The 18,894-nt window shown below is 48.1% G+C and overlaps 1 protein-coding gene and 1 long non-coding RNA gene across 4 annotated transcripts in view; one reads left to right on the forward strand and one right to left on the reverse strand.

The window, feature by feature from the left end:
- Window positions 1–9,200, reverse strand: part of NR1D2 (nuclear receptor subfamily 1 group D member 2) — a 138,729-nt gene extending 129,529 nt beyond the window's left edge. For 2 of the 3 annotated variants that reach the window (XM_070781680.1, XM_070781681.1), the window contains exons 1-2: window positions 8,899–9,200; window positions 124–390 (exon numbers count right to left, since the gene is read on the reverse strand). In XM_070781680.1, the coding sequence (XP_070637781.1) occupies window positions 124–390; window positions 8,899–8,914 (283 nt within the window). In that variant the 5' untranslated portion in view covers window positions 8,915–9,200. The remainder of the gene's footprint in view (window positions 1–123; window positions 391–8,898) is intronic. The other variant, XM_070781679.1, reaches the window with a different exon arrangement.
- Window positions 9,201–10,589: 1,389 nt separating this feature from the next.
- Window positions 10,590–13,042, forward strand: LOC139180144 (uncharacterized). The gene is made up of 2 exons (XR_011564450.1): window positions 10,590–12,202; window positions 12,690–13,042. It is a non-coding gene; the product is annotated as an uncharacterized lncRNA (long non-coding RNA).
- Window positions 13,043–18,894: the final 5,852 nt, after the last annotated feature.

The raw sequence follows: 18,894 nt of genomic DNA on the forward strand, positions 1-18,894 counted from the left end.
AATTACCCAGAAGGGAATGAAAAATATACCCAGAAATAAAATGGTCCCCACCAAATGAACAAGTGATAAAGTAAGCCCTGCCTGCAATTAGTGGCATCAACTGTCAAGAACTAGACAACTCACTTGTCACTCCACTGTGACTCTTTGTCACCCCAGGGGCGCTCGATTTGCTGGTTTTCATAGAACAATCTATTCGATCATTCTTCAGGATGCCTTCAATACTGGAGAGATCGCCATTTTTGGGGTTCCCATTGCTATCGGAATGAGTGCTGTTTGGAGAAGACGGGACAGAAGAGGACGCGGACTGGAAGCTATTCTCAGAGCCCTCACTGTGACAAGACGCAGGGCTGGACGCCGAGCTGGAAGAGCTGATGTAGGCAATCACACCTCCTGGAGCAGAGGGGGGAAACCAGGTAATTAGACACATGGTAGCGCATATTTTCTATTTTCGCAAATCTCAACAGTAAAGTCACTAACTCTGGAAAACAGATTAATGATCAAAATTACCGCAAAAGGGAAAAGTAGCTTATTTTCTTCCCTATTTCCTACTATTCCTGCTTCCACAAAGTTCAAAGCTATAAAATTCCCACTGGTTTACAAAGTGGGCAGGCTCTCACTGGCTCTGTTATTCTCAGCATGTACTGATCTGAACTTAAAAGCTTTCATTTTCCAAACTACCCCTAAAAGGGGATGGAAGACCTTCCTGAGCGACAACAAAGCCAGTCGTCACATCTCCTGGGCCATGAGGAAATCTGGTTCTGGTCCCGCTCTGCCTCCTTCTCTATCCCTTTACACGACACCGTCCCAGAACAATGGGCTCATCACTCACCCACCCCACTCCCCAGCATCGGGCTAAAACACAGGTCAGTCAAGCACAAATGTAACATTTGGAACTCCGGATAAAGCAATCTATCCGAAACACAAAGCCTTTCACAGCTGTTCCTCTCACAGTCTTTGTGTTCTGATGCTCCCCAAAGACCCCACGACTACAAACTGAACCCCAGTTCCGCACCTGCCTTCTCCCTACTCCTGCCATCGGACTTGCAGACACACTCCTCTCCAAAGCAGCTCTTGAGAAACCCAGACGCACCACTTGTTCTCCTGACTCACTGTTTACAGTGAGTGTCAAAGAGGCTAAAAGGCGGAAGGCATGCTCTGAGCTAACTCTCCCTTCACAGAGCTACCTTCAGAACACTCTTCACCACTTCATTACGATAAACCCCACAACTCCCCCTGAAACTGGCCATGACCTCTTAACAGACTGCGAACCTTCCAGCTTAAGAAACAGCACTTAAAATGACTCTCAGGGTGTAATTTCAAACTTCTTCCCTGAAAGTGATAAAATGCTGCAAGAGGAGCCTCATGGCCAGAAGTATTGTTTTTCCAAATCCCAGGCCAAACAAGTAATTTTCATCTTCTCTGCCAAGGCCTCCTGTGGTTTCTTTTCTTCTCTCCTCCATCATCAGCCAACATTTATTGGCTTTTTTCAATGTGCATCACATACAAACGTTAATTATCTCTCTTCCATCACTGTCTTGAACTCTTATTTAAACCTACTGTTTACCTGTTTCCATCTACTTCTCAACAAGAAGGATTACAAGCACCCAGGTGCAGAGTGTCCTTTAAGTCTCTATACATGCTTTACGGATATAAGTCTGACATAAATTGTTTCTTTCTTTTTCTGGCTGTGCCATGTGGCATGTGGGATATTAGTTCCCCGACCAGGGATCAAACTGGTGCCCCCTGCAGTGGAAGCACGGAATCCTAACCACTGGACCGCCAGGGAAGTTGCAAGACATAAATTATTTCTAATATCTACTTTTCTGCCTTTGTAAAGCCCACATCTAATATCATGGACAGATCCAAAACAGTATAAGGTATCACTGCTGCTGTTGTTGTTGAGTTGCTAAGTCGCATTTGATTCTTTTGAGACCCCATGGCAGTAACAAGTAAAACAGACATTTCTGAGAATAACCTGAGATGACTATTCTGAATTGGAGGATTTTACAGGTTCCCAAAGTAACAACTGCAATTTAAGCACTCACTCTGAAATAAACGCTTTGTCTGCTAAAGGGAAAAGCCTCCCCAGTCTTTTTTTTAAATAACAGCCAGACTTTATAGGTCATTCAAGTGTATACACACACACACACACACACACACACACAGAGCAAAATGCTAAGGCCAAATCAATTCCAAAGAACAGAAAGTCATTTCCACTTACAGAGAAGGGGAAAAAAGGCAGAGGGATAAGTCACTTTTAGTCTGTCATGATGGTGTTAGGAACCAGACTTGTATTTAAGTACCAATTACACAAATCCAGACTCGGAAGCCCCTAGAAGTAGAGCCACAACCACAGTGCTCTGTTTATAACCCAGAAAAGAAGAACAGGTGCCAACTGTGCCATGAGAAACACAACAGTGTTCATCACACACAAACTTAAAATGCACAATGCAGCTAAAGGCACTTGAGTCTTTTTAATCGTCTTGCTTGTTCATCTTTGAAATTTATTTTTTATCGAATATATTGATTTACAATGTTGTGTAAATTTCTGCTATACAGCAAAGTGACTCAGTTACACACACACACACACACACATCCTTTTTCAAATTCTTTTCCATCATGGTTTACCCCAGGATACTGAATATAGTTCCGTGTGCTATACAGGAGGACCTTGTTGTTTATCTGCACTTGAGTCTTAAAAAGACAAAAATACAACGTGGATAGTTCCATCCACTTTTCCATTCCAGAAGCATACGCCTGACATTGGCACTGAAGCTGGAGGTGTGAATCCGCTTTTCCTAAAGTCTGACCCACTTCCAGATGCCCTTAACCTGTGCTTCCCACCTGCCCAGAGTGAAGCCTGGGCTTTAGGATTAATACCTGTCCTGCAACCTGGTCCCTACCCACACACACCAGTCACTCTCAAAGCGTGGTCCTGCACCAGTGGCTTCAGCATCGCCTGGAACTCGGCTAGAAACCAAGTTCTCAGGCCTCACTCTTCCGATGCACAGTGAAGTCTGAGAGTCACTGTCACAAGTCAATGACTTCATCTGTGCTCAATGGGAGAAAAAGCAACCAAGGGTAATCTTAGTAACAGTAATTTTATCTAACCACTGATTTTAAAATCTGAAGACTCTTCAATACTCCAAACACAAGAAAGAGTCCTAACTTTGAGTTTATTCTCACTATCCAAAGAGATTATGCGAAATACGCATCGTCAGAACCGCCCCTAGTGTTTTTCTCAAAACACACATTTCCAAGACCCTGGCCCGACTGGAGAAGGCACCCTCAGGAATGAACTTTCTTTTGGCTGTGCTGCACTCGAGCTTTCTCTAGTTGCGGCGAGCAGGGTCTACTCTTGGTTGCAGTGTGTGGGTTTCTCATTTCAGTGGCTTTTCTTGCACAGGCTCAGGGGCACCTGGGCTCAGAACACAGGCTCAGCAGTCGTAGCTCATGGGCTCAGTTGCTCCCTGCCAAGGCAAGTTCTTAGCCACTGGGCCACCCAGAAGTCCAGGAAGGAGCATTTTGAACAAGCTCTCAAGGCAAGTCTTTGCAGGCAGAAGTTTAAGAATGGTTACAATTAGTAAATTCAAGCACAAATTGGCCCGTAATTTTCAAGGCTGATCTTCTCACTAACTGCCTGAATATCCCTAACATACTGTGAATCCAAAGAAAAATGATTTCAACCTTGAAGTCTCTCAAATGTCATGTTGCTAGGTAAAATCACCACTGCTTTCATAAAATTTTAGAGATTTGAAGATCACATGAGAAACCCCAGGTGGTAGCAACGGATATTTTTTTCATCTTTATCCCCACTGAGAATGGATACAAAGAAAAAGATTATCCTTAGTCCTCACCAAATCCCCAGAGGAAGCTCTCACAGCTATTTATCTTTTCTAAAGGACTACTTTAGGTAGTGGGAGACTTCCCTAGTGGCTCAGGGGTAAAGAATCCGCCTGCCAATGCCGGAGACATGGGTTCAATCCCTGGGTCAGGAAGATCCCCTGGAGAAGGAAATGGCTACCTACTCCAGTATTCTTGCCTGGGAAATCCCATGGACAGGGCAACCTGGTGAGTTATAGTTCCTGGGGTCGCAAAAGAGTCAGACATGACTTAGAGACTACACTACTACTTTAGGTAGCAAATTCACTAATGTCTCAAGAGGATAAAAGGTCAGGAAGTTAGACCTTTCCAGGGCCAGGATTTCAGTCAGCCATTTACATCCCCAAGTTCTTCTGAGTGGAGATCTGAGCTGTTCTGATGGCTTGAGAAGTGTTTTAAACCTGACTGGGCAATGGAAGGTACTAACTACTCAAAACACACCTTCCTTTGCAAAAGTTCCAAAATCAAACCCAAGAAAAATTACTGCGCTATTATCAATTCAGTTAAGATCCAACTCCTGTCTTTTAGGGAATCAATAATAATTTACAACCAGCAATTGTGCCAGGAACCATGGAATCAAAGATGACCCATCAAGGAGCAGGTACATTCTCTAAGCAAGACCTTCAACACTGACGTAGTTGTCTTAGCATCAACCAGACATCATGCTACCAACCTGATGATTAGCAACCCAAGAAGGTTAAAATTTAATTTCTTAGAAGGTAAGACATACATCTAGCAGTTCCTCAATCCAATGAAGAAGGGAAGTGAAGATTACAAGTTAGCAAGAATACTGAAAATAAGGAGTTCCCTGGAAGTCCAGTAGTTAAGAATCCACCAATTCAGGGGATACTGGTTCAATCCCCAGTCTGGGGAGAATCCACCTGTCGCAGAGTAACGAAGCCCGTGTGCATAACCACTAAGCCCATGCACCACAGCAAGAGAAGCCACCACAATGAGAAGTTCAAGCACCGCAGCCAACAGTAACTCCCACTTGCCACAACTGGAGAAAGTCCATGCAAAAGCAAGAAAAACATAGCCTGGCCAAAAGTAAGTGAAATGTCGAGAATAAAATGACACGATTTCACACCACGTTTAGTCCTCATAAGAACCCTATAAAATTAACTTCCATTATTCCATTCTACAGAAGAGGAGGTCAGAGAGGTTAATACAGCTACCAAGTGGCAGGGCCAGGGTTGAACGTCAATTCCAAAGCACAGATTATTATCTCTTACTGAGAAGTCCTCAGCATACAAGTCACTTTCAATCTCTCTAAACCTGAGTCATCTTCTATTAATATAAAATGGGAATATCTGCCAGAGTTAGTATAAGATTGAAATGAAATGATGTTCATAAAAGGGAACTATTAAAATAAGTGCCTTTTTACAGAGAGTTTTTAACGAAAATGCAAGAAAGGTAAAATCCCTGAACCAGCAAGTCCTAACACCTCCAAAAACAGGCAGCATATACTTCTCAGATGCCTCAAGCTAAAATTAGCTGAGGCTGAGTTGTCTCTATTTTTAGTTGAAAAGAATCCTGGAGTTGGGCCAGGTTCCCAGGCTAGGGCTTACCTACTGGTCAGTTTCAGACAATCCCGAAGTCAACATCCAACTCTGTACCGCTGGGAGGCACTTGCTGTCCTCACACAGCCTGGGCTTTTCTCACCCGGATTCCAGGCTGGCCCAACATTACCACCACCCAACTCCCTCTGCCCACCATCCTGGAAAATACACGCTTGAGATCAAGTCATGACTGGACTTTTTTTTTGCCTTGTGACTTAGAACAAAACATGTTTACTCAAGAAGCTTTATGAGTTTTCTCATTTTAAAAGCAGGTTTTCAATACCTTCTACTCACGGTATGACACAGTGGACCTAACGAAGCCCTAAACTTCTGGTTGGGTCCCACTGTCAGGGCTCTGGAGAGCAAGATGGCGCCCTCCCTAGAGCACTTCACAGACCTGGGGAGACAACCCTGTCCACCTTTCGTTCCAACACAACGTGAGCCACAGTTCACACAAGGTACTGAGAGTACAAGGGTGCCGAAGAAGCCAAGGATCAAGAGCGAAGGGAACAGACAATACGCGGAGTTTTAAAGAATGTGAAAGCGATCAAATGATGTTCCACGTAAGAGACTACTTAAGAAAACAAAAACAAATAGGTCTTATTTTGACAAACACAGTTCTTGTCTCCAAGTAAATTGCTGGAAAGGTGGGGAGGGGACAAGAGTAATCTAGAGCCTGGGAGTAAAACCCTGTGGACCAGCAACAAGATTAAAGAAGAGCAATGATGAAACTGGGCGGCTCTGCTGACCCTTGTACCATGCAAACTTCGGGCATCTACTCAGTGTCCCCTCACCCCCAAAGGCAGGACCCCAAGCCTCGCACGCACCTTTATGAGGGCCGGGGCTTCAACCCCAACTGTGACCACAGCACAGCCATTGGTTTGTGCTCCGAGGGGACTTCACAGACCTGCCCCTAAGGGTAAGTTATTCACTTCGTGGAACTTAGACCCTCCCCTTCGACAGTGACAGCATTAAGGGGAGGCTCAAAGTAGTAACACATGTACAGGGCCCATAGAGAACACATAAATGCTCCACAGATACTGGTGATCATTATTTCACCATCATTATCCTGGGAGAGTTGGATCCCAATAGTTCAAACAAATCTAAACCTATCCATTCTTTGTCCTTCAATTCTGAATGTCATGTGGACCCAGATTTCTCTGCAGGTTCTTATTTCCAGGCCACCTTATGAATTCCTCAACTCCACCGTCTAGTCAGGCAACTTCCTTCTTCACTTAGAATTCTTCCCATTATCTTACTGTTTGTCTCTCCAAGTGAGAACAGAATGGTAGTATGCAGTTACCTTTACAGTAAAAACATCAAGCAGAATGGTATTTAAAGAACTTCAGTCAAAATCTGTGACAAAAATGTATCGAGTCCATTTCCACAGCTTCACTATTTCTCCTCCGTATTTGTCACAGAAAGGGTCACACAATGAGTCATGATATATAGGGCAGTTACACCAAATGGTCACTGGGTGAATATGTGTTGACTAATAAAATGATATCAACCTAAAGGGAGGGGCCAGAGGCCTGCCACCAGAACGGAATTTGTCCCCACCCTGGGAAAGTTATATGTTAAGGAAATGAAAGGGAATGCTTATTTAAGTTCCCTCAGACAGAGGGATGGCAGAAACACTATTCCGGATAACAGCTTGAACTTAGAGCCAAGTGGAGAAAGAGAAAATTTAAGAAAGATAATTGCAAGTTCCTACAGTTCAGGGCAAACAATTATCTGCACAAGGGATGAAACTTAACTGCAAAACAGTTCACACGAAAAGGGTCTAGTTGATGGCAAGGTTACTGTGAGTCAGCAAAGCAGTATGCCACAAAAGCCCAACCTGCCAGACAGCTCCTTTACAGCAGTCATTAATCGTTCTACGACTTCCACCTTTGGATGCCACATCCCAAAGGGCAATAAGGATGATGATCAGGGGATAAAAAAAAAAAACCAGGGAGCAAGGACCAAGGGATGTGAACTGGATATGGAAGAGGGGTTGGGGGAGTCAGCAGTCATCCCAAGAAAAGGTTAGTTTGTAATCACACCGTAAAATCAAAATTAAGATCAGTGATAATGTTCCAGGAAGGTTCAAATCTGAGAAAAACTTTCTAACCTTATCCGCTCTCAAAACTATAAGAATTCATTCACACCGAGGTAGACGAGGATGAATTTTTTAATCTTGAAATCCCTAGCAAGTAAAAAGTTTTATTCCATAACAAAGTTACTCAAATTCTTAAACTATCCTGAAGGCTATATAGGCCCACAGGTAATTAAAAGACAAGAAAATGACTTTATTATTTACTGTTGGTGGAAGGTTCACAATTTGTTACCAGGAGCATGGTTTTTCCAGCATAATCACTGGCTGCTTCCGCTGCAGCCTCACTGGATTCAAGCAAAGGGCTCTCCATGGCAGGCGGGGGACAGACAAAAGGGCAGAAGGGACCCTAACACTGCTCCCTAGTGGGGAAGCAACAGGAAATGGGACAAGAAAAGGATTAATAAGGTCACATCTGTTATCATGGGAATTCCCAGGTTGTCCAGCGGTTAGGGCTCTCACTGCCCGGGTTCCAACCCTGGTTGAGAAACTAAGATCCCCAGCCCTCATGGCGGGGCGGGGGGCGCGAATCTGTTATCGGATTCAGGAAAGATCAGCAACCTGGGGGTCACTGGGGGGTCACCGGGCGAGACCGGCCAGGATGAGGCTCCCGGCCCGCAGGCGCCGCGGGCGTGTTCGTCACCGGAGGTGTTTCACAAGGTCGACCGCGTCCCAGAGGAGGTCGTTGAAACGGTAAGGGTTCTTCTTTGTTGTGGAGACGAGGCAGCGCCACCCTCGGCGAGCCGTCCCCAGGCGACCCCGGAGGGTTCCCCTCGGCGCCCGCCTTCCCCGCTCCGCCCGGGCCGAGGACACTGCGGCGTCCGCGCCCTCCCGGCCGCTGGGCCGCGGGTCCCCGGGGCGCGCGCACGCGCGGCCTCCCCTCAGCGAGCGACCCCCGCGGGGGAGGGGCGGCCACGTCAGAGCCCGAGGGCGCGGGGGCGGGGCCTCCCGCGGGGCGGGGCCTCCCGCCGGCGCGCGCCCGCCCCCAGGGGCCCCCGCGGCCGGCGAATGTGGGTCACGGAGCCGCGCGGCCTCACGTGTCCCCGCCCGCCGCCGCCGCCCCGGCGCCCATTATGTAATGCCGCGTCACGCGCCCGCCCAGCCAACCGGCGGCCGCGCGCCGCCGAACGTAAACACAGCGCGCACGTGGCTCGCGCGGCCGGGCCATGTGAGGGGGGGCCGGGCCGCCGCGCTGCGGCGCTGCGGGCGGCCGGGAGGGCGGCCCGGGGGGTGCCGAGCGCTAGGCTCCGGGCGGGCCCCCCGCGCCGCCGCCCGTGAGGGGCCCCGCCGCCGCGCTCGCCCGCCCGCCCGCCGACCCAGCGCGCCCGCCGCCGCCGCGCCCCCCGCCCTGTAGGTTCTTACCCGCATTCACCTCCATGGTGCCCTCGGGGAGGCCCGAGGCCGCCCGTCCGCAGAGCGGGCAGCGCCCCCGCCGCCGCCTCAGCGCCGCGCTGCCCCGGGCCGCCGCCGGCGGTGGTCGCGGGGCGCCCTCATGGGCGGGGCGCGCGGGGGCCCGCAGCCGGGCCCCGGGGCCGGAGAGCTAGCTCGGGGAGAGCGCGCGGCGGCGGGCGGCGCTCCTCGCGGGCCCCGACAACAAAGCGGCGGCGCGGCGGCTTCCTGCAGCCAGCGCACCGCGGCGGCGAGGGCGGCTGACGGGAGGGCAGCAGCGACCATGTGACCCGCGCACACACCCTCCCCCGCCCGCGGCCGGCCGCTGCGGCGACTCCGCCCTCCCGCCCGCCCCGCCCGCCGCCAGCACCCGCGGCCACCGCGCCTCCGGGTTTCCCGCCCGGCCGGGGTGCCCAACCCTGCACCCCCCCTCCCGCCCCCCGAGGACTCCGCAGGTCACCACCGATGGTTACCTTGCAACCTCCACCTCACCTGGTGACTCCGCGGGTCACCCCCGATGGTGACCTAGACCCTCCTCCCCCCCCCCGCCCCCCGCACCGGGTGACTCCCTGGGTCACCTCCCATGGCGACCTGGGACCCTTCCCCCACCTAGTGACACCTCAGGTCACCTCCCATGGCGACCTAGCACTCCCCCCACACCTAGTGAGTCCGCGGGTCACCCCCGATGGTTACCTAGCACACCCTCCCCCGCCACCCGGTGACTCCGCGGGTCACCTCCCACGGGGACCTAGGACCCCCCCCCCACCTAGTGACTCCGCAGGTCACCCCCGATGATGACCTAGACCCCCTCCCCCCCGCACCTGGTGACTCCGCGGGTCACCTCCGATGGTCACCTAGGACCGCGGGGTGGCGCGGAGCAGACCCGCTTTTCAGGATCCAGGCTGGGCAGACTGCTGACCGCCCCGGGGGTCGGCGCTCCCACAGACAGCTCTGCCGGAATCTTCTTCCTCTGCACCGCTCGGTGACTTCATCCAGTCCAAGAGCTCAGACATCTGTGTTCTGAATGAGCTTCAGGCGCTTGCGTCCAGTAGCCCGTTTGATTATGCCACCTTGATGTCCTTTGGCAGCTCAAGTTTCAGGTGTAAACAGGTGCCTTTTTCTTCCCTTCAAAAGGACGAAACTGGAAAAACATGACCCGTGTGCTGAGGTATGAGGAGGGAAGTGTGGTGCTGCCTGCAACTGAAATGAATTGTGAAAGTAAGGGAACTCCCTGGTGGTCCAGTGGTTGAGACGCTGGGCTCCGAATGTAGGGAGCCCAGGTTCGATCCCTGGTCAGGGAAATAAATCCTGCATGGCACAGCTAAAGATCCCATGTGCTGCAACTAAGACCCAGGGCAGCCTAAATAAATATATTTAATAAAAAAGAAAATGTGTTTAAAGTAAGATGGGCTGAAGAACGTGGATAGAAATATAGTAAGATGGCCCTTGTAGATGTCATATGTGGGTATTCACAACTGGTAAATGTCTTCCCCAGTTGTTCCTTGGAGAAGGCAATGACACTCTACTCCAGTACTCTTGCCTGGAAAATCCCATGGATGGAGGAGCCTGGCGGGCTGCAGTCCATGGTGTCGCTGAGGGTTGGACACGACTGACCGGCTTCACTTTCACTTTTCACTTTCATGCATTGGAGAAGCAAATGGCAACCCACTCCAGTGTTCTTGCCTAGAGAATCCCAGGGATGGGGGAGCCTGGTGGGCTGCTGTCTATGGGGTCGCACAGAGTCGGACACGACTGACATGACTTAGCAGCAGCAGCAGTTGCTCTTTGAAAATTTTCAGTGTACAGTGTTGAGGGAACTGTAATGTTCTCCCTCCACCACCCCATCTTAATCTTCACATTTTGGTAAATTTGCCAGTTCCTGAAGCCAACAAGTCAAGTTTCTCTTTTCTCTCCTTGTCCCTCTGTCTGTCTCTCTCACTGCCTTTTATACATCTATTCAATGCATTAAGAAATCTGAGCTATTCTGTCATCCATTGCTGTTTAGTGGATAAATCATGTCGCTAAGTTATGTCCGACTCTTTGCAACCCCATGGACTGTAGCCCACCAGGCTCCTCTGTCCTTGGGGATTCTCCAGGCCAGAATACCAGAGTGGGGTGCCATTCCCTCCTCCAGGGGATCTTCCCTACCCAGGGATCGAACTCCTGTTTCCTGCATTGGCAGGCGGATTCATTACCAGTGAACCACCTGGGAAGCCCTCTGCGGTATTCTAACTTCAGTTCTAATACTTCTCACCATCAGCATGGATATTACTCTGCATCAAACCACCGTCATCTCTTGCCTGCTGCTGCTGCTAAGTCGCTTCAGTCTCTGACTCTGTGCAACCCCATAGACGGCAGCCCACCAGGCTCCCCCGTCCCTGGGATTCTCCAGGCAAGAACACTGGAGTGGGTTGCCATTTCCTTCTCCAATGCAGGAAGGTGAAAAGTGAAAGTGAAGTCGCTCAGTTGTGTCCATCCCTCAGCGACCCCATGGACTGCAGCCCGCCAGGCTCCTCCATCCATGGGATTTTCCAGGCAAGAGTAATGACTGGGGTGCCATTGTCTTCTCTGCATCTCTTGCCTGGGCTACTGTAATAGTTCCCTAACAGAGAAACGACTCCTGTATCCACCTACAACCACTTCTCCACAATTGGAGTGTTATTTTTTAATATGAGATGTAAGTACTCTGCTCAGAACCCTTCAATAGCTTCCTATTGCTTTTTTTTTTTTTAATCCAGTGCCTTAAGCTGCCCTGCAAAACCCTACACAAACTCTGAGCCCCGTCCCCAGCACTCTGCACAAGGGGGTCCTCTTTCCTTCCCTACCTCAGGGCTTTATCACCCTCTGTGATGCTGGAGCAAGACTTCAGGCTACACTTGGTAGCTTGCTTTTTCATTTTCTGTATCAACCACCATCTGCTTCTGCATAGGTAAAATTAAGCTGACCCAAAGAGTACAGAAGGCAGAAATCACAAAGAGGACATCACAGCGGTCCCCTCAGTGTCCTCAGGGCATCAGTTCCAGGACCTCTGTTGTTTTTGTTTCCCTAAGTCATGTCTGACTCTCTGTGACCTCATGGACTGTAGCCCACCAGGCTCCTCTGTCCCTGGGATTCTCCAGGCAAGAACACTGGATCGGGTTGTCATGCCCTCCTCCAGGGATCTTCCTGACCCAGGGATCGAACCCGAATCTCTTACATCTCTTGCTTTGGCAGATGGATTCTTCACCTCTAGTGGGAACCCTAATATAAGCTGTGGACTTCGGATGTGTCGATATAGGTAACAGATGTACCCCTGTGCTGTAGAATGTTGATCGTGGGGGAGGATGTGTGTGTCGGGGGACAGAACATTTATGGGAACTCTGTACTCATCATTCAACGTTGCTGTGAACCTGCAACTGCTCTAAAAAGTAGAGTATATTTTAAAGAGAGAGAGAGGAATGAATGGAGAAAGCAGCGGTGACTTCCATACACTATCATGTGTCGAACAGGTACCTGGTGAGAAGTTGCTGTGCAACAGGGAGCCCCGCCTGGTGCTCTGTGATGAGCAGGGGCGGGGTGCAGGAGGGGAGGGAGGCTCAACAGGGAGGATGGCTGATGGGGGTGGTTGTAGGCAGAAACCAACATAACACTGTAAAGCAATTGTCCTCCAGTTAAAAACAAAACAATAATAGAGAAGGTGCTACCAGTTAAGTTGGAAAAGAAGAATGGAAAAAGGCTCTCTCTTCCATGATAATGCCTATGAAATAAAATCTGTTATCTTCAAGCCTCCCATCCCGAAAAGGTCGCCTCCATCCTGTGCGGCTTGCTGGTTAACTGTCAGAGCCTGCGAAGCTATAGATGGCCCTGGTCGGTCACGGCCACACCACTGGCCCCTGGAGTCGTGTGGGGCTCCTCAGAGCCAGAGGAGGAGCGGAGCGGTGCCCTGGGGGACGGTCCCCAGAGTTCCAGAGCTGCCACGGAGACCACCTTTTGCTGCTGTCTTCTAAGGAGCCTCCGTTTTTAACCCTATGGAGCCTGTGACTAAGTCCACAGGAATTCCCAGACTATTCAGAGTGGGTTTCTACCTACTCCTCCTTTCTCTTTCCTCTGACAAAAATAATCACTTTCTTGAACAAAGTGACTGTGTCTTCAAATGTCATCTGTTAAAAGAGGCAGATTTCCTGAGAAAATCACCTTATCAACCCTTATATTCCACTGACACTGAGGGCCTGGGAAGCTGCACACAGAACCATTCAGTCTGAATGCAGATGAAGAAGTGGAGAGCCTGAATCGGGCTTCCCTGGAGGCTCTGTGGTAAAGAACCCACCTGCCAAAGCTGAAGATGCAGGTTCGATCCCTCAGTTGGGAAGACCCCCTGGAGGAGGAAATGACAACCCCCTCCAGTATTCTTGCCTGGAGAATCACAAGGACAGAGGAGCCTGGTGGGTACAGCCCAAGGGGTCACAGAGAGTCATTCTCGACTTGGTGACTAAACAGCAGCAACAAACCCACCGTTAGTCCTCTGACCGCACACTCAGTGCAGCAGGCCAAGGAGGGCCCATCCTTCGAGGGGCTGGGCGCAGGAGAGACCTGAGGAGACGGGGAAAGGGAACAAGAGGAGGTTTCCTAATAGTTAAGGCCAACTGGAGATGTCTACTGTTTTTCCTCATTTTCAACTGTTCTGATGAACCCTGCTGGTTCCCAGCACCTCAGTACCTTTCCACCTTAGCTTTGCCTTCTCTGTGCCCTGGATCAGCAGTTCCCGAACATTTTATCTCAGAACCCCTTAGTGTGTGTTAGTCGCTTAGTCGTGTCCGGCTCTTTATGACCCATGGACTGTGGCCCACCAGAATCCTTGTCCATGGGGTTCTCCAGGCAAGCACACTGGAGTGGGTTGCCATTTCCTCTACACTCTTAAATTATTGAAAACAGCAGAGCACTTTTTCATGGACTATATTTGTCCTATCCACCTATTAGAAATGAAAACAGGGAAATGTTTAAAACCCAAGCACACACAACACATAAGTCACAGAACAGCGACATCATCAGATGTCAACAGACAGCTTTGGCGGTTTCCTCTGCTCACAGCAAATTGCAATTGCTATTCAACCTCATGATAGCTGTGATGTAATTTCTTGAGGCTTTTTTTTTTCTTTACTGCTCTGGTCACAGCACTAGCTCCTAGTGTCACAGCCCTAGCTCCTAGAGTCATTGCCCCATCATGCCTCTATTGTAAACAAAAACGTTTGAATACTTATTTTTTAACTAGAAGCATAATTTCATTATGTTATACATACATAATAAACATTTCAACATAATGACCAATGATGACTTACACAGGTATCAGTTCAGTTCAATCTCTCAGTCATGTCTGACTCTTTGCGACCCCATGGATTGCAGCACATCAGACTTCCCTGTCCATCACCAACTCCCAGAGTTTATTCAAACTCATGTCCGTTGAGTAGGTAATGCCATCCAACCATCGCATCGTCTGTCATCCCCTTCTCCTCCTGCCCTCAATGTTTCCCAGCATCAGGGTCTTTTCCAGTGAGTCAACTCTTCACATCAGGTAGCCAAAGTATTGGAGTTTCAGCTTCAGCATCAGTCCTTCCAATGAACATTCAGGACTGATCTCCTTTAGAATGGACTGGTTGGATCTCCTTGCAGTCCAAGGGACTCTCAAGAGTCTTCTCCAACACTACAGTTCAAAAGCATCAATTCTTTGGTGCTCAGCTTTCTTTATAGTCCAACTCTCACATCCATACATGACCACAGGAAAAACCATAGCCTGACTAGATGGACCTTTGTTGGCAAAGTAATGTCTCTGCTTTTTAATATGCTGTCTAGGTTGGTCATAACTTTTCTTCCAAGGAGTAAGCATCTTTTTATTTCATGGCTGCAGTCACCATCTGCAGTGATTTTGGAGCCCAGAAAAATAAAGTCTGACACTGTTTCCATTGTTTTCCCATCTATTTGCCATGAAGTGATGGGACCGGATGCCATGATCTTAGTTTTCTGAATGTTGATCTTTAAGCCAACTTTTTAACTCTCCTCCTTCACTTTCATCAAGAGGTTTTTTAGTTCCTCTTCACTTTCTGCCATAAAGGTGGTGTCATCTGCATATCTGAGGTTGTTGATATTTCTCCCAGCAATCTTGATTTCCAGTTTGTGTTTCACCCAGCCCAATGTTTCTCATGATGTACTCTGCATATAAGTTAAATAAGCAGGGTGACAATAGACAGCCTTGATGTACTCCTTTTCCTATTTAGAACCAGTCTGTTGTTCCATGTCCAGTTCTAACTGTTGCTTCCTGACCTGCATACAGGCTTCTCAAGAGACAGGTCAGGTGGTCTGGTATTCCCATCTCCTGAAGAATTTTCCACACAGTCAAAGGCTTTGGCATAGTAGATGTTTTTCTGGAACTCTCTTGCTTTTTCTATGATCAAGCAAATGTTGGCAATTTGATCTCTGGTTCCTCTGCCTTTTCTAAAACCAGCTTGAACATCTGGAAGTTCACAGTTCAAGTATTGTTGAAGCCTGGCTTGGAGAATTTTTAGCATTACTAGGTATCATCACTATGTAAATCATATCTTCTCATTTTATCTCTTCATAAAATATCCAGTTAAACACATTACAATATTACCTCTGTGCATAGAAAAAAATCACTCAATGTGAATTAATCCATTGACACCAAGATGAGTGAAGTGTTTATGCACAATCCTAGAAATGAGGCGCACACCCAACACCCTCCAATGCAGTAACAATATCTTATGAGATGCAATAAAGCAAAATACAGTCCACCAAAACAGTGAAGTTTAATTATTTAACACTATTTAATACTTTAACACTATTCCAGTTTTAAAATCTAAGTTAAAATAAAATATAAAATTCAGTCCGTCAGTGTCACTAGTTACGTTTCAAGGGTCAAAAGCCACACGTAATTCACGGTAACCATATCCGTCATTACAGTTTTAGAGACTTTCTTATTCTTCCTGAGTCAGTGTGAGGAATTATTATTCTAGGAATTCGTCTGTGATGTTTGTTTTCAGCAATTATTTATTATCTTTTAAACCTCCATCAATTTTGTGGTTTCTCATTCTTAATTTTGTTTATTTGTGCTTCTGTACCCCCGTCCCCCAATTAGTCCTACTAGAAGCATGTCTACTTAACTGGCTTTTTCAAAGGCCCAATTTGGGGCTTTATTGATTCACTATACAGTATTTGTCTTCCATTCTACTCTGATTTCTGCTTTTTGTTTTGGTCACCCTCCTTCTGTTCTATTTTCATCTACTTTTTCTAACTTCTTAGTTTGGACTTGTATCTTGTTAGAGGCTTCCCAGATGGCTCTATGAGTAAAGAATGCCCCCGCAATTCAGGAGATTCAGGAGACACCGGTTTGATACCTGGGTCAGAAAGATCCCCTGGAGCAGGGCATGCATCTTGTTAAGTTTGCTTTGGTTGGCCAGAGCCTGTCTTTCCTGTTAGTGGCTAAGGAACCTCTCACTGACAATGCTTTAATTCATCCTTTCCTCCTCCAGGGAGTATTCTGGTTGCTACCGCAGTGCAAGAGAGCCCCTCAGAACTTAGTGGTTTTAAACAGAGCAATCACTTCATGACCTTGGATGGTTCCTGTGGGTCAGAACTTGCAGGGAGGGCCTCCTGGCTGGGCATTTCCGGCTCGGTCTGTATTCCTGACAATCAGACAGTGGGCAGGGCCTGAGGAACCGGCCCCCTGAGGCCCAGCCCAGCCTCTCTCTAGGGGGGTTACTGGGCACCCCATCCATCGGGCCACTCAGGGCTCCAGCACAAGTTCTTCCGGGAACAGAGCAGAAGAAGGTGCATCACCTGTTCTGTGCAAGCCTCAGACGTCACGCAGCACCAATTTTGCTGCATTTTTAGTCAGGAGCAAAGGAAGTCAGGAGCACACCTGCAAAAGTCCTGCAAAGGAAGTCAGGAGCACACCCAGATTTGAAGGACCAGCACACACAGGTCACCTCTTCATAAGAGGACCATCAAGGTCCTGTTGTGAGTCGCATGTGAGATGGAGGCTGTCGTGCCGCCATCGTTGTTCAAACGGGGAACAGGGACACACACAGTCCACCCTGATCGAGGGCCTTGTTCCAAGTGTCATCTGTAAGACGCTGTACTTCTCAAGGTGAACGTTTCCACAACCTCCGCCTGGCAGCATTTTCTACGGCTCAGAATAAAGAGAAAGGAACGAGTCGGGTAACAAGTGGGCCTGGAAAGGCTCCCACTCCAAATAATGGCTCAGTTGTTGAAGTTAGATCCCTCATAACACAACAAAGACCCCATATGCCACAAGTGAGACCCAACGCAGTCAAATAAATAAGTAAATATTTAACAAAATACCGTCTGATGGCACTGGAATGGGAGAGCTCCCTCAGAGAAGACTCTGGTGGGAAGAGTGTGATCCACACATAACGGGTGTAATTTATGCAGCACTACAGAAAACCCAAGACCACCCTCAACAGAAGTCATCCAGCCAAGGGGCCTCACTGAGTACAGTCGGAAACTATCTAGTGCCATCTGGACACCCGAATCGAATTTTGTTAAGTACTCCACTGATTTAATAACACACTAAACAGATCTTTAAAAAATAAGAAAATGTTGCATGACAGTTCAGTAAATAAAAATGCCCAATCATCTTCAATACTCTCTATCATAGTTTGAAAAGAAAAAAACCTCCAGTAAGGGAGCAGGGGAGAAATAGATTGGGAGTTCGGGGTTGGTAGATATGAACTATTACATACAGAATGGATAAAAAGCAAGGTCCTTCTGTAGAGCACGGGGAACTGTATTCAACGCCCTGTGAGAATCACAGTGGAACAGAGCATAAAGAATGTATGTATGTATGAAACTGTGTCACTTTGCAGGACAGCTGACATGAGCACAACATTGTAAATCAACTACACTTCAGTAAAAAATAAATTTAAAAATAACAGAAAAATACCTACAATAATTTTTCCTGGGGTGGGGGTGAAGAAAGCAAAACCATCAGGTACAAAATATAGCTCTAGGGCTTCCCTGGTGGCTCAGTGGTGAAGATTCCACCTGCTAGTGCAGGAGACGCGGGTTTAATCCCTGATCTGGGAAGATCCCACATGTCGCAGAGCAACTATACCCATGCGCCTCAACTACTGAGCCTGCGCTCTAGAGTCCGCCTGGCCGCCACGAAGAACTGCAGCACCTCACCCCTTCTGCAGTTACTGGATCGGGCCACGTGCTAACAAGGGCTCCCGGGCACAGTGAGGTTGGGGAACCCGGCCCTCTGCTACAGGAAGCAGAGACTTTGCAGCAGAAGCGCTCTCCGTAGGGACGGGGTAGGCAGCCTTCTAAGTCCCCAGTGATCCCTGCCTCCTGGTATTTACCTCCTTGTGTAATCCAACCTCCCCGTCCAGTAGTGTGAACTGGACGGAGTGACTTGTTTCTGAAAATAGAATATGGCGAGAATTCCCTGAAGGTCCAGTGGGTTAAGACTTCTTCCAATGCAGGGGGTGTGGGTTTAATCCTTGGTTGGGGAGCTAAGATCCTGCATGCCTCAAGCCCCCCAAAACTGAAACATGACAGGGAAACAATGTTGTAACAAGTTTAATAAGGCCTTTTAAAATGGTCCACATAAAAAAAATCTTTAAAAAAATTAAAATAGAATACGGAGGAGGGATAAGTTGGGAATTTGGGGTTAGCATACAAACACTACTATATAAAAAGTAGATAGCCAACCTACTATATATAGCACAGGGAACTCTGCTCAATATTCTGTAATAACCAAAATGGGAAAAGAAACTTAAAAAGAAAAAAATGAGTAGACACATGTATATGTGTAACTGAATCACTTTATTGTACACCTGAAACTAACACAGCATTGTAAATCAACTGTACTTCACTATAAAATAAAAACAAAAGTAAGAATAGAATATGACAAAGGATGGATGCCGCTGCTGAGATTCTGTCATGCAAGACTAACATATC

The sequence above is a fragment of the Bos indicus genome, chromosome 27, assembly GCF_029378745.1.
Source record: "Bos indicus isolate NIAB-ARS_2022 breed Sahiwal x Tharparkar chromosome 27, NIAB-ARS_B.indTharparkar_mat_pri_1.0, whole genome shotgun sequence".
NCBI classification, from domain to species: Eukaryota; Metazoa; Chordata; class Mammalia; order Artiodactyla; family Bovidae; genus Bos; species Bos indicus.